Here is a 17,316-nt window from a genome sequence, read left to right on the forward strand (position 1 = left end):
GTAGGGCATATCACAGCATATGGTGGGATATCATTACATATGTGGGGCAGATCAAAGCATAGGTTGGGATATCATTACATATGTGGGGCATCATTACATATGTAGGGCATATCAAAGCATAGGTTGGGATATCATTACATATGTGGGGCAGATCACAGCATAGGGTGCATATCATTACATATGTAGGGCATATCACAGCATAGGGTGGGATATCATTACATATGTGGAGCAGATCACAGCATAGGGTGGGATATCATTACATATGTAGGGCATATCACAGAATAGGGTGGGATATCATTACATATGTGGGGCAGATCAACTAAATTGAGGCACAATTAATATAATGGCCATGAAATAGTACTGACTCGATGTTTTGATTTTGTACATACTCCCGCCTGATTTATTTCCACTGCTATTTAGTTTGACCTGTTTTATTTTTACCCTCACCTGTTTTATGAATGTCTGTGGACCCGCGAGAATCACTAACGTAAGGAAAATATGAAACTTCGGTCTGACCTTTCGCGTCACTTCCTGTTGAAACACCACAGTTTCTCATGAAGTTGTGCGTTATCAAGTGACTTCGTGGACATTTTCTTATCTCTTATTTTCTTATATCTTGTTTATAAGATTAAAATGTTATCGCAAAAGTAAACTTGAGACACATAAAAATAAACATAGCTGAACTCTGGTGACCTTGCCCTTTGTTATATAAATATGCATTGTCATAATTAATTTTGAATACAAACAAGTTTTGGGGTTGAAACAACAGTGGGGAATCAGTCTGCCGAATGTCCTTGATAGATGTAAATATCTTACAAAAACATTGGTGACTAATTATTTTAAGGGACATTGAGATATTTTAGTATAGAAACAAATGCCTCATCTCAGAAAAAAGTGCTGCATTTAGACGTGAATAGATTCATAAAACATGCAAGATAACAGAAAATCTTAGCTGGCTTTTGTCCAAGTATTTTGTACAGGTGTCTGTCAAAAATTAATGATTCACTGTGACAAATATGAACTGCTTTATTATATTCATTGTGTGACTACTGTATTATATGAAAAGTAAGAAAAAAAACATCCTCTATGAATAGCTATCATGTTGCAAGCTCTGCTTTGTATGCAAATCAACTTAAATAGTTAGTTAGTGTCCAGTGGAGAGAGAAGTCAACAGTATATACTGTTGCCTCCTGAGAATCTACATCTTCAAACACTGCAATCTTTGTTTTTTAAGTGCGTTTTTAAATTAGTATTATAAAAGCTTTATCATTCTGTTCTAATAGCTGAAACAAATTCTTGTGAATTTTTATTTGTTGAATGAACTGTTTGTCAAATACAGATATACATATTTTCTGTAAAGATTTTATTGGTAGGTTTTGCAAATGTGTATCAGACTGTGTAAAAACTCTCTCCGTGAGTTGGTTTTGAAACCCAGTCTAGTATTCCCATGGGATTTGGGAGATACATTACCAAGGATATTATTACAAGATTTGCTTCATTGAACACATACAACAATGCATATTTCCACTGAGATCAGTGACCTTTGATGTGTATCATCAGTGATCAGTCAAGCAGAAACAGTCAAAATATTTTATCAGATTTTCTCGATTTTTGCATGATATTTTCTTACAGGACATGTGTTGTTCAAACTAAGGGAACACTTTATACTGATGACATCGATCTTTTGACGTCGTCCCTAAACTCATGGTTTTAAGTGTCAACAAATCCATTTATTGTGTTGTCAAATGTGTCAGATATTGTTTTTATAATTATTTATTATAATTTTTATGAATTAAATATGCTGGTAATATAACAGTAAAATAAATTGCAAACTAAATTTAAATAACAAGAACAATATCATTAATGATTTAAAGATTTCAATTAGATATCAGGTAATTGGACTGTAGTTTTCAAAATAAACTCAATAATATATCTATTTTATTAAAATAAGACAAAATATTCTCTAACAAGCCAGTGGACATTCAAAAAACATCAGTCTAATAAAAAACATTGTAGTACAGTAGTCAGGTCAAATAATACACACCAAACAATACAACTCACACACAGGAAATTAAAAACAATGCTCACCTAACTTTTTTTTTTTTTTTTTTTTTTTGATAAATATTTGTTATTACTCATAAACAAAAAATTACAGGACTTTAATAAATACAAAAATAAACAGTGTCACTGTTTGTTTGAAATTAAAATAATCAGACGTCTAATCTGAGTCACTGTCCGAATAAATAACATGTTGATGTTTAGTTGGGACCACGGCAGAACCAGAACTTGAACTGGACGACTATGATACACAGTTTATGTTGAAGTTAAAAGTTCCGCCACAGAATTGTGCATTGGCAAACATGCCGTGCAACTGCGGTACTCTACAGACGGGATGACTTTCGTCGACAGCGGTTGTCGCTTAGCTGCACCACAGTCCTTCGTTGAGGGACTGTGGCTGCACGCTACACCTTCGTGTGTGATGTTGCTTGCTGGTCGTGGATTGAGTCTTGATTACCGGTTAAAATGTTGCTCTTTTGGCGTTGGTAATTTTTATTTGGAACTGAGTAACGCCGCAACGTCGCCAGCAGAAACCTGGTATCTCGATGTGAATGGTTGCGGCTCCATAGTAAGCGCTGATTTTACTGCTGGTGGATCTTCCGAGAGCCCTTCAAGGTTTATAAAACTCAGTTTCCAGGTGGTCAACACACATTAAGTTCTCCCAATCGTAGTATTCCATATGATGTACACCTGACATGCCAAAAATGTTGTTGAACGATTTGAACTGGATAAAAATAGCAAACGAAAATGTGTTTACAAAATAAAAATAGTTCGGTATCCAATGAAAATACCATGTTCATTTGCATATCGACCGTGAAAATACCGAAAACATTATTGCATGGGTAATATGCAAATTAGTTTGGGCCAAAATAAGTGACTGCCTAAAAGTACCATTACTGTTGTTCAAATTTCATGTCACCCCAAGGGGAAAATATCGTACTTCTAAATATTGTTTATTCCGAAAAACTGTACTCCTGAAGAGACTACTTTGTTTGCTCTCGGACCTCATTTGCATATGGGTTGTGGAAATACCGATTTTGATTTCAGGGACGAATCAAAACAAACTGCAGTACATAATAGTCAAATCTTCCATACATTCGTGTCTGCTCTGATCATTTCGTCAGTGGTAGGTTAAATCTACTTACTACATATACGGATAGTAATTTGATTTCATTTTAAGCATATTATCATGATTATCTCTTACAAAAGTTTCCTATGGAACATATGTAATAATAACAGAACCCCACACCCTCCCCGTGGCTTTCGTTGCGTATGGTTTGTTTGTAATCCAACATGGCGGCCTAGTGATTTTTGTGACGTCACTGCAAAAATGAACTTTTGACAGTTGTTCAACATCTATGCACAGTTTAGTAACCGTGATCTATGAAAACCAGAAAATTGTTAGTAGTCCGAATTTTTGCACAGTCAAAAATAAAGCGGAAATTCAACAAGCGGTCGCAAAAGAACGATTGAAAAGCGGAAGCGGGCGAGAGGTTGGGCGAAATGAGTTCTGTACTTCTTTGTTTGATGAAGCGATGCTGATGCCACATTGTCGCCATAATGAGGCCACAATGAAGCGAAGCGATAACCGCCTAACTTTTTAATGTCGCGACATTGAAGCGATGCTGAAGCCATAACAATGCCATAATGATGCGATGCTGAAGCGAAGGTGAAGCTGAAGTGAAGCCAAAGCTTCCGCGAGAACTGTACTGTATGTGGGGCATCATTACATATGTAGGGTATATCAAAGCATAGGTTGGGATATCATTACATATGTGGGGCAGATCACAGCATAGGTTGGGATATCATTACATATGTGGGGCATATCACAGCATAGGTTAGGATGTCATTACATTTGTAGGCATATCACAGCATATGGTGAGGATATCATTACATATGTGGGGCAGATCACAACATAGGTTGGGATATCATTACATATGTGGGGCAGATCACAGCATAGGGTGGGATATCATTACATATGTGCGGCATATCACAGCATAGGTTGGGATATCATTACATATGTGCGGCGGATCACAGCATAGGGTGCATATCATTACATATGTAGGGCATATCATTACATATGTAGGGCATATAACAGCAGAGGGTGGGATATCATTACATATGTAGGGCAGATCACAGCATAGGTTGGAATATCATGACATATGTACGGCAGATCACAGCATAGGGTGGGATATCATTACATACGTGGGGCAGATCACAACATAGGTTGGGATATCATTACATATGTGGGGCAGATCACAGCATAGGGTGGGATATCATTACATATGTGGGGCAAATCACAGCATAGGGTGGTATATCATTACTTATGTGGGGCAGATCACAGCATAGGTTGGGATATCATTATATATGTTGGGCAGATCACAGCATAGGTTGGGATATCATTACATATGTGGGGCAGATCACAACATAGGATGGGATATCATTACATATGTGGGGCAGATCACAGCATAGGGTGGGATATCATTACATATGTAGGGCATATCACAGCATATGGTGGGATATCATTACATATGTGGGGCAGATCAAAGCATAGGTTGGGATATCATTACATATGTGGGGCATCATTACATATGTAGGGCATATCAAAGCATAGGTTGGGATATCATTACATATGTGGGGCAGATCACAGCATAGGGTGCATATCATTACATATGTAGGGCATATCACAGCATAGGGTGGGATATCATTACATATGTGGAGCAGATCACAGCATAGGGTGGGATATCATTACATATGTAGGGCATATCACAGAATAGGGTGGGATATCATTACATATGTGGGGCAGATCAACTAAATTGAGGCACAATTAATATAATGGCCATGAAATAGTACTGACTCGATGTTTTGATTTTGTACATACTCCCGCCTGATTTATTTCCACTGCTATTTAGTTTGACCTGTTTTATTTTTACCCTCACCTGTTTTATGAATGTCTGTGGACCCGCGAGAATCACTAACGTAAGGAAAATATGAAACTTCGGTCTGACCTTTCGCGTCACTTCCTGTTGAAACACCACAGTTTCTCATGAAGTTGTGCGTTATCAAGTGACTTCGTGGACATTTTCTTATCTCTTATTTTCTTATATCTTGTTTATAAGATTAAAATGTTATCGCAAAAGTAAACTTGAGACACATAAAAATAAACATAGCTGAACTCTGGTGACCTTGCCCTTTGTTATATAAATATGCATTGTCATAATTAATTTTGAATACAAACAAGTTTTGGGGTTGAAACAACAGTGGGGAATCAGTCTGCCGAATGTCCTTGATAGATGTAAATATCTTACAAAAACATTGGTGACTAATTATTTTAAGGGACATTGAGATATTTTAGTATAGAAACAAATGCCTCATCTCAGAAAAAAGTGCTGCATTTAGACGTGAATAGATTCATAAAACATGCAAGATAACAGAAAATCTTAGCTGGCTTTTGTCCAAGTATTTTGTACAGGTGTCTGTCAAAAATTAATGATTCACTGTGACAAATATGAACTGCTTTATTATATTCATTGTGTGACTACTGTATTATATGAAAAGTAAGAAAAAAAACATCCTCTATGAATAGCTATCATGTTGCAAGCTCTGCTTTGTATGCAAATCAACTTAAATAGTTAGTTAGTGTCCAGTGGAGAGAGAAGTCAACAGTATATACTGTTGCCTCCTGAGAATCTACATCTTCAAACACTGCAATCTTTGTTTTTTAAGTGCGTTTTTAAATTAGTATTATAAAAGCTCTATCATTCTGTTCTAATAGCTGAAACAAATTCTTGTGAATTTTTATTTGTTGAATGAACTGTTTGTCAAATACAGATATACATATTTTCTGTAAAGATTTTATTGGTAGGTTTTGCAAATGTGTATCAGACTGTGTAAAAACTCTCTCCGTGAGTTGGTTTTGAAACCCAGTCTAGTATTCCCATGGGATTTAGGAGATACATTACCAAGGATATTATTACAAGATTTGCTTCATTGAACACATACAACAATGCATATTTCCACTGAGATCAGTGACCTTTGATGTGTATCATCAGTGATCAGTCAAGCAGAAACAGTCAAAATATTTTATCAGATTTTCTCGATTTTTGCATGATATTTTCTTACAGGACATGTGTTGTTCAAACTAAGGGAACACTTTATACTGATGAATAAGGTGACTAAGTTTGATGAAGTTTGGAATAGAATTAGTAAAGTTATTGTGCACACAATAACAATTATTAACGATGACGCCGCCGACAACGACAACGACAACGCCAAACAAAAATTTTTCCCTTAATATACCTTTCCCTTCCATCTTTGATGGAACGGGCAAGGTAAAAATAAATATCCATGTTACCAGTCTGTTTATTAGAGGTCTGAGAATAAACAAAAAGAAACACAGAAATCATCAATTGGAAAAAAAGACAAGATTACCTTTTTGCCTTGTTTCATAACGGCAATCTGTTTGACAGTTGTTAATACAACAGCTGCTTGCTCACCTCCCATTACTGATATCCTGGCATTAGGCCACATGTACAGAAATCTGGGACTGAAACACAACAAGTCATCAATGTCATTGTCAAAGAATATCTATGGGTCTACCTTGCTTTTTGATGAATTTTGTATCTCACATACATACTGATTGAAAATCTGCATTATTCTACCTTGGCATACTTAGGGAAATTTAAATATTCAAGATAACAGCAAAGATGACTGTCATAATCTATATGAGGGTCATATCCTGGGCTTGCAGATATCATAAGACATTAAGGGACGACGTCAAAAGATCGATGTCGGATAAAAAACTTATTTGCTTTAGTTTGGGGCTGAGGGGGTTTTGACCTCAAAAAGTTTCCATCCTACAAAAACGATTTTATTTTTTAATGAAGTCAAAAATATTTGTACATTGTAGTTCGTTTTTTTTTTCTATCCAATCATAGACAAAAATAACAGAAAATGAAAAAACACACATCCAAGACGAGAAAATGGCTTGGTCCAAGTGTAAATATGTGCGTCAAATGAGGTCAATTTCAGGGCATGGACCTAGAGCATGTGCAGAACCCAGAAAAGTAGTTTGCGCATGAGTATATTCCCCTTCATTATTACAACCAAGTCCTATGCCATACTACTGTCCGATTATCAATTTGTATTTAATGGTGAATGTAGTCTGACATTTATAAATTAAGTTTCAGTCGGGGTAGGGGCGTTTGGGAAAAAACTAAAGGAATTAAGTTTTTTATCCGACATCGATCTTTTGACGTCGTCCCTAAACTCATGGTTTTAAGTGTCAACAAATCCATTTATTGTGTTGTCAAATGTGTCAGATATTGTTTTTATAATTATTTATTATAATTTTTATGAATTAAATATGCTGGTAATATAACAGTAAAATAAATTGCAAACTAAATTTAAATAACAAGAACAATATCATTAATGATTTAAAGATTTCAATTAGATATCAGGTAATTGGACTGTAGTTTTCAAAATAAACTCAATAATATATCTATTTTATTAAAATAAGACAAAATATTCTCTAACAAGCCAGTGGACATTCAAAAAACATCAGTCTAATAAAAAACATTGTAGTACAGTAGTCAGGTCAAATAATACACACCAAACAATACAACTCACACACAGGAAATTAAAAACAATGCTCACCTAACTTTTTTTTTTTTTTTTTTTTTTGATAAATATTTTTTATTACTCATAAACAAAAAATTACAGGACTTTAATAAATACAAAAATAAACAGTAATTTACAAAAAAAAAAAAGTAAAAAAAGAAAACAAAACAAAAACAACAAATAATGAAGACAGATTACCAAGTAACTCCAATTGTATTAACAAATTGTAAATTGTAAGATGCACAAACCAACATTAGGTAAAGTTTCCCCACTTCACTTGAAACAATTCGATAGTGCTATTTTTACTACATATACAATATTCCATTTCTTTTGTTTCCATAACTTTTTTTTCCACCAGACGAAATGAAGGTGGAGTGCCATTTAATTTACAGGAATAAATCATTTGTTTAGTTATAATAATGATATGGTTCAATAAACTTGAGAACTGATCATCGCCCATCAAAATTTGAATATCTGTGAAAGTGTCTGGGGTATTTATAAATTCACCCCATCTATTACATATTGATGTCCAAAGGATAGTTGCATGTAACGAATAAATGTGTTAGAGTTTCATCGCTATTATGACAAAAAGAACAAAGACCAGAGGTCACGAGAGGAGGTCTCATACGGTGAAGCATAGTATTCGTAAATAAAACATTATGATGTAGTTTCCACTGGAATTCTTGGAGTTTTGTTTCAATGGTAACTCTAAATGGTAACTTGAAAATAATTTCCCACTTAATTTTATTTAATTGAAACAACTGCTGAAAATAAGTTTTACATTTTGGTGGAATAAAATAAAGAGATGAAAGAGCATTCCGTATTACTTTACGTGTTACCATATTCAATGGACAAAATATGTTGTTAATGTGCAAACCAATAGACAATTCTGGTCTAACAAAAAAGGGAGTACAGCCTCTCCATTCTAGTGGTATAGCGGAATTTATGCCGTGCCAAAGGAGATATTGTCTAGGAGTAAACCCAATTTCTTGTAGTTGTGCCCAATTTTTTATTTTCCCATTTGAAATATAAAGGTCCGAGATATAGACAATGCCCCTTAAAATGAAATCTAGATAACACACACTCTTGTTATCAATGAGAATGTTGGCGTTATTCCAAATTATATTGTTAGCAACTGTTTGAACTGGTTGCTGGGATTGTAATTTCCACCAACTGCACAATAGACTGTGATAGAAAGGGGGTAGAGTAACAGGTAATAGCTCAATTTTATAATTACATCTAAAAATTAAGGAACCACCAAGGGGAAGCAGATAGTGGGATAAAAAAAGTTTCCAGGGTAGATTAATTTTTGGATTAAGAAAGCGCTGGACCCATTTAACTCTGAAAGCGTGATAAAGAGCAAAAATGTCCAGCATATTTAGACCTCCCTGGCCAACATCCCCAATCAAAGTGTTACGTGCAATTCTGTCTGGGCCTTTCCAACTAAATTTATGAAGTTTATTATTTATTTTTTTAATATCCGCCATTTTGACATTTATGAGATTGAATATATAGAGAAATTTTGGAATAACCAGTGATTTAATAATTTGAATTTTGCCAATTAGACTCAGACTACGTGAGGACCAAAGATACAAACATTTATTAAGAGAGTCAATAGGAGCTTCCATATTTAGTAGATAGGCACTCTCGTACCTGTAAGAAAAATATATACCAACAATTTTGATTGGAGTTGATGGCCAGAGAACCCCAAATGGTTTATCCGTACAAGACCTCCAGCACCCAAGCCACATTGCCTCTGTTTGTCATAATTTACGTGTAACCCTGAATATGTCTGAAACTTGTTAAGGAGGGAGAACAAATTAATGCAGGCAAGTTTGTCCGAGAGAAAGCAGGTTAGATCGTCAGCAAATGCAGAATACTTAACCCCCTTGCCCTGGATATGAATTCCATGAATAGAGTCATCACATCACAGTGAATTCAAAACTAATTCAAGTGACAAAACAAGCAGCCTATCGGCTGAGATAGCTCCGCTGTTAGAAATGCACATTTCAATTAAAGAACTGAAGACATCAGAAAATGAACAATATGTATAGTATCAAAGCAATCGGACTTACAGTTTTTAACAAGAAGTCGAAAATATCACTTTCTACCAAAAATGACCAAAATATTCACCAAAATTAGAGAATTGAAGATATCATCACGAAATGAACAAATCTGAGAAAGGTCTACATGTAGTATCTATATATGTAATATCAAAGCAATTGAACTTTTGGTTTTTAACAAGAAGTCGAAAATATCACTTTTTACCAAATATGACAAAAATATTCACCAAAATTATAGAATCCAAGATATCATCACGAAATGAACAAATCTGAGAAAGGTCTACATGTAGTATCTAAATATGTAATATCAAAGCAATTGAACTATTGGTTTTTAACAAGAAGTCGAAAATATCACTTTTTACCAAAAATTACAAAAATATTCACGAAAATTAGAGAATTGAAGACATCATCACAAAATGAACAAATCTGAGAGAGGTCCACATGTAGTACCTATATATGTAATATCAAAGCAATCGGACTTGTGGTTTTTAACAAGAAGTCGAAAATGTCATTTTTTACCAAAAATTACAAAAATATTCACCAAAATTAGAGAATTGAAGATATCATCACAAAATGAACAAATCTGAGAGAGGTCCACATGTAGTACCTATATATGTAGTATCAAAGCAATTGGACTTGCGGTTTTTAACAAGAAGTCGAAAATATCACTTTTTACCAAAAATGATAAAAATATTCACCAAAATTAGAGAATTAAAGATATCATTACAAAATGAACAATTCTGAGAGAGGTCCACATGTAGTACCTATATATGTAATATCAAAGCAATTGCACTTGCGGTTTTTAACAAGAAGTCGAAAATATCACTTTTTACCAAAAATGACAAAAATATTCACCAAAATTAGGGAATTGAAGATATCAACATGAAATGAACAAACCTAAGAGAGGTCTACCCAAGGTACATATACACCAAGTATCAAAGCATTCACGCTTGTAGTTTTCAAGAAGAAGTCGAAAAAGTAAAACATTGACACGGACGACGGACAATCACTCATATGATGAGCTCCGCTCGACAAAGTCGACAGCGGAGCTAATAAAGAGGGCGGGCGAAACGGGGTCACCCTGTCTAACTCCCCTTCTTATATCAAAATAGCCAGTGCTTAGACCTCGGTTCATCACACAGCTGGAGGGGTTATTGTAAAATAATTTGATCCAGTTAATAAGGGAAGGGCCAAAATTAAAACTGTTAAGGGAGTGGAAAATAAAATCCCATTCCAAGCTATCAAAAGCCTTTTGAAAATCAATGGCTATAAGTATTCCTGGCTGATTAGTATCTTTGGTGTAATGCATAATTGATTCAATAAGGCGTACACAGTCCCCAATTGATCTACTCTTAATAAAGGCTGACTGCGTTTCATTAACAATTTTTGGAAGAATTTTATCAAGTCTTCGTGCAATGCATTTTGATGCAATTTTGTAATCAGTATTAAGTAAGGTTATTGGTCTCCAGTTTTTGATAAATCTTTTATCTTTCCCCTTTTTTTCAATGAGTGTGATAACCCCATGTTGTTGACTGTTGCTAAGTTTACCGTGCATATATGCAGTATTTAGGGAATTTACGACAATTTCTCCAATTAGAGGCCAAAATGTGCGGTAAAATTCTGGACTTAATCCATCATTACCTGGGGCTTTATTGCTTGGTAAACACTTTAGCGCTTCAAACGCCTCGTTCATTGTGATGGGGCCTTCACACGAATCTCTTTCCATGGAATTTAATTTGGAGTGGGTTGTAAATAAATTGTCCATATTTAATTGATTTATCCACCTACTGCGGTATAAATTAACATAAAAATGTTTAATTTCTGCTTGAACATCATTTGCATTATGTAGAGATCTGTTGTTGCTGTCAATCAGTATTTTATTCACCCTGTTCGTACCAGCTTGTACGGGAACGGATTATTGCTCTGTTTGTAATGTACGCATATTCCCCTGTAATTGTTTTTGTGCGTTTTCGAGCTCATTTTGAATATTAATAGTTGGACGGGTTGACATCAATTTATCTAATTCCGATAGTTTATTTTCCAAATCACGTATTTTATCTTTCCTGGCAACCGCTTTTGACTTGCTATACTTCATTGTACAGTTTTTGATTTTGTATTTAAGAAATTCCCACAAGAGTATACTGTTATTTTGTCCAAACGCGTCAACCCACGTTAAAAAATTATCCTGAATTAGATTAATAAAACTTGTATCTTCTAAAAAGCTATTATTGAATTTCAAATATGATGTTCCAAGTCTACATCGGTCATCACCAATGGTTAAAGTTATAGCAGAATGGTCCGAAAGCACACAGGGGACAATGTCTGCGGCACTCACTGCTAATTGAATCGAGCTACTAACTAAAAAATAATCTAAACGGCTCTGTATAAGCCTAGGTCTTAGGCGCCGCCAAGTAAAACGCTTAGTACCGGGATTACGCAGCCGCCAGATGTCGATCAAATCAAGTTCGGAGCATATATCGTCAAATTTTGAAAGTGAGTTACGCCAAAGTGTCGGGTTACCTCTCATTCTATCTTGAAGAATATCTGGTGTAAAATTATGGTCCCCTCCCCAAACAAATTCACTGTCTGGTTGAATAGTAATAGAATTAAGTAACAGATTCAAAAAAGAGAACATGATCGGTTTCATTGTTAGGTGCATATGAATTAATAAGAGTGTAGGGCTTACCCATAATATCCACTGTGATAATAATGACTTTTCCCATGGAATCTTTTGTGACTGAATGTATTGTATAATCCTGTAGATTACGAAAGATGATGGCCGTACCTCAACTCAATGAATTTCCATGAGAAAATATGCAATGACCAGACAATTGATCTGTCAAAACCTGCTCACCTTTCTCGACTGTGTGCGTTTTCTGAAGAAAAATGATCTGAGATTTGTTATTTTTTAGCCAGTCAAAAACAGACTTTCTTTTCTTTTGGTTTCCTAAACCCCTTACATTTAAGGAAATTATATTAAATTGACTCAACATTACAGGAATTATAGTTATTTGTGTCTACAAAAATGCATCTAGTATCAATAGGGTGAATTACAGGTAATGGTTTTAGTCTCCAAATAACAAGAAAAACAACGACAAAAAAACAGCAGCCATCTACAACGATGTCCACAAAAAACACACAAGTGCCCAAAAACACAAAAGGGCAAAAAAACAAAGAGGCAATAAGCCATGACATTGTATACCAAAAAAGGGCAAAATGCCAGGAGAAAATAAAAAGCTCGAGAGATGCTCGGCATGGCAAGTTCTCTGTTCTAAGTTGATTGTTATGTATAGCTATTAAGAGGTAGGTATAGGCCTTTTAGTAGAAAAAAATAGTTTGGTATTCAAGAGAATAAAAGTGACAAATCTAATCACGATAGATACAATCAATTTTGGAATTATACGCTTTGATATACTGTTGACCAAATTTGATTTCTAGAATGTGTATTTTTTAAATGCATTATACTAGTATTAACAATAAAAAAAAACTTGAATTCGACTAGCGTTACCATCCACCGACTCAAGAAAAAAAAGCAAAAGTGATAACAACTATTTTATATAATTTGAGCCACATGTAGATGACCATAAAGACAGAGCTTGGTAGACATGTATCACATTATTTGAAAACAGTACAGGAGGTCAAACATATACAATTGACTCATTTTGGTTATTTTAATTATTTCCACTTAAAATGGAAGTTGAAACTTTTGGCAGTATAGTATATTCACTTTAAATACCAAAACAAATAAGTTTGGCTACATAAGGACTCCCTTGTAGCACGACGACATAAAATGCAGTAATGGGTCTGATAAATGTTATATTGTTACATTACACAATAGTCTACATTACTATATATTACTAAGACTATTATGTAACTGACCATCGATAAATAGTTTACCATTTGTGAAACATACTTTTTTACCATTCTTATAAGCAGAGTTCATAACATCCTTCAGAGCACGATTGGCATCCAAGTCTGATTTACAGAGATCTACAGTTACAAATATTCCCGTATCACCTAAGCAGGAACGTTTCTTAGCAAGGATATCGCTACGCTGAAGCCGTACGGGAAATTTAACCAATATATGTCGTGGTACACTTTTTTCCTTCCTATTGTCACGTATTGGAACGCGATGGGCGTTGTCAATTAATACATTAGACATTTCAAATTTCTCTGTTAAAATGTTAGTCATAATAGTTGCACAGTCTTCTTTTTTGTTTTCTGCGATTCCACCAAATCTAAGATTATATCCCCGTGTATACCGCTCCAAATTGATAGATGCCGTCTCCGTAATTACTAATCTCTCAGTGGTTGACGCCAAAGCTGACTGTAAACTAGATACCTGTGACTGAAGACTTTGGACAGCACTTTTTACGTTGTCTACGTCCTGGCATATGAACTGTAATGAATTCTCAAAATCTGTACACCTGTTTTCAACAACGGCCACTCGTTCTGAAATTTTCTTTTGTTCCTTTAAAATGGACGACGTGGTGGCAGTAATACCAGAAACTTCTTTCTCCAATTCACATAGACATGACTTCATTAGGGACTTCATATTGGCAAGAGAAAGATTACTCATAGTTTGATGTTCATCCCCTGTTACAGGTGTATCAGGCAGAATGTCATTGTCACTATGAACATCTTGAAAATAGCATGACGTTGTTTCGTTGTTTGTAGCAGATTTGCCCTTCTTTTTATCAAGACGCGGACGATCCCCCATTTCTGCGTACTGTTAGGTAAAGCACTAAGCATGGTAACAAGCTATAAAGTTAGTTCTTTGAAAATATTGTAGAACAGAGAGTTCGCAGCGACGAGCTAACGTGGCACACCTGTTGCGAGCATGCGCACCAAACTTTACCACCAAAATTGTTCATATATAATTTTTAACATAGCCATGAAGTCAAATATGCCACAAGTTTACATTTGCTATGTATCCTTTTTTACCAAAGATATCAAAGCACATTTCAATGCACATTTCATATGTTCCAAAGCAATCAGAAATGCGGTTTTCAACAAGTAGTCCATATACAACAAAAATATTCATCAAAATTAGAGAATTAAAGATATTATCATGAAATAAACAAAACTGATAGGGGTCTATCTATTTTATTTTCACAGAATCATCCCTTCAGTGAAAATAAAGAACTTCTGTCAATAACATCAAGTACATCAAGTGTCAAAGCAATCTACAAACCTATATGCTCTTCCACACATTCCATAATTCCCAGCTCCATATGATCCACCAATAATTACAGTGATTTTCGGAACTCTGGCACATGAGACAGCTGTCACTAATTTAGCTCCATTTTTGGCAATACCTCCAGCCTCAGCATCTTTACCAACCATAAAACCTGAAAAACAACAAAGGTAACATACAACAAAGCATATGTCATGTAGAAAGTGTCTGAATGTTACATCTTAAACACAACAAAACAAGACAAGACAAGCAGCCTGTCGGCTGAGATAGCTTCGCTGTTAGCAATGCACATTTCAATTAAAAAACAGAAGATATCATTGGAAAATGAACAATATGTACAGTATCAAAGCAAGGGGACTTTTCATCAAGAATTCAAAAATATCACTTTTCACCAAAAATGACAAAAATAATCATCAACATTAGATAATTGAAGATATCACCATGAAATTAACAAATCTGAAAGAGGTCCACATGTAGAACCTATATATGTAATATAAAAGCAATTGGACTCTGGTCAGTCAAAATGACTATTATGAACTGTAGGCAGAGTCAGACGCCGATAGGTGGCAGGTTTTCCGAGCAAACAGAAAAATGATGAAAGTCTCTTCCCAGTCCGGGATGAAACACTCTATAACAATCACTCAACACCTTAGTTAAGACCCAAAAAGGGTGGTGTCTTACCTTGCCTGTGCTGTCCCCGGAGCAAGAAGCCAAATAAATGGCTGCTGCGGTGACAGGGTTCGGTGTGCCCAAGAAAGCTAGCCCCAAACCCAATTCCGGGGGTAGTATGCTTTCGAGGTGAAGGCCGAAACAGTTCTGCATGAGGGCATAGGTCGAAAGCGAAACTTGGGAGCTTCCAGGGAGTGCTGATGATATAGAAATCTGACTGCAAAAATGCTGAGACTGACTTATCTCCTATGTGCAGGGACCCTTGTGGTCGTTCGGGCTGGGTCAGCAAACCATGTCCGACCCGCTACGACGGGACCCAACCTGAAGAGACCCTCCTCAATGGATTGGGTGTCTCTTAGGTAGTAGTTGATAAAGACGTTTTGCGTTCTCCAGAAGCCTGCCCTCAGTGTGTACTCGAGGGGGGCGCCTGACGCTAGCACTAGCGAGTTGGCAATCGCACAGACCTCATGCGCTCGTACTTGGTGTCTCTGCAAGCTCTGTGTTGAGGAAGTTAAAGTATTATAGACCTCTAATACAGTCACAGTAATCCACCTGGTGATGGAAGTTCGGGAGGCCGGCCTATCCTGCCTGCCTGGGCCGTAACACAAAAACATGTGCCTGGCACGCCGTCCTGAATCCTTAGTACGGTTTTGGAAGCAACCCCATGCTCGAACCGGACAGAGAAGCAATTCCACCTGATCCACCGGGCCGACAATATTTGACAGCTGGGGGATGACGATCGGTTGAGGATCGTGTCCTGGGATTTGGTTCTTGGTGAGAAACCAGATTCGTGTCTTTAGCACATCTTGATCGTCCATAAAGGTGTAGAATCAAGGATGGTTAGACCAGGCAGAGGATTACACAGGATTGGTTTATTACACACAACTATAGGTGCAGCCATCACACCATGGCTCAGGTAGTGAATACAATACAACATAAAGGTCAAATACAGAGGTCAATGAGATGTGAACTCATTTGCATAATGCATACTCTACACCCTCCCTTTCAAGATATGTCGAAATTCATACAATTGTGAATTCAAAATCTTTTCAAGGTTCAGTCCATATTTGTTAAAGAGTTCATTGCTCAAGTTCATTGACTTCATGATAATAATAAGCACATATAAATATGAGAATCGATTTTGTTATTTATATATTGTTTTGCTTGTTTTTTATTTAACGAATAGATTATCATACATATACACATTTTTTTTTTATTCTATTTTATTTATTTTTTATGGAGTAGAGGTGGACTACTCTTCCTCCAAGCCAAAAAGCTGAGGTTTATTCTGCCTCCTAAGCTTTTTAAGCTTGATCTAAACTAGTTAAAAATTGTAATATCCTATACAACATAATCTCTGTACTTGGGATTTGGTCTGACAGTACGACCGTAATGTGTCTTACAGGTGATGTAGATATATCATTTTGAACATGTTCATTGTTATCTGTATGGATTGTGTTCTCAGTTGATGTAGTAATGGGTTTTTTATTTGGTATGCGGATTTCATCAGGTAATTCACTCTCATGAAATTCTTGTTTAGGTGAAGGTTCAGTGACTGGTAGAATGTGACGACGATTTCTTCTCAGTTCTTTGTTTCCTACTTCAACAATGTAGGATCCGGATTGTTGGAAATATGTTTGACTAATCCTAAGCGATTATAGCCATTTGGGGTTTGTAACCGTACTGTTTGGTTTGGCTTTAATAAGTGGT

At 35.7% G+C, this 17,316-nt stretch overlaps 1 protein-coding gene across 1 annotated transcript in view; it reads right to left on the reverse strand.

The window, feature by feature from the left end:
• Nucleotides 1-17,316, reverse strand: part of LOC102803800 (methylcrotonoyl-CoA carboxylase beta chain, mitochondrial-like) — a 217,961-nt gene that overhangs the window by 50,865 nt on the left and 149,780 nt on the right. The window contains exons 12-13 of the mRNA XM_085506319.1: nt 14,935-15,091; nt 6,490-6,604 (exon numbers count right to left, since the gene is read on the reverse strand). Of these exons, the coding sequence (XP_085362445.1) occupies nt 6,490-6,604; nt 14,935-15,091 (272 nt within the window). The remainder of the gene's footprint in view (nt 1-6,489; nt 6,605-14,934; nt 15,092-17,316) is intronic.

This window comes from Saccoglossus kowalevskii, chromosome 12 (assembly GCF_978046115.1).
Source record: "Saccoglossus kowalevskii chromosome 12, keSacKowa6.1, whole genome shotgun sequence".
NCBI lineage: Eukaryota > Metazoa > Hemichordata > Enteropneusta > Harrimaniidae > Saccoglossus > Saccoglossus kowalevskii.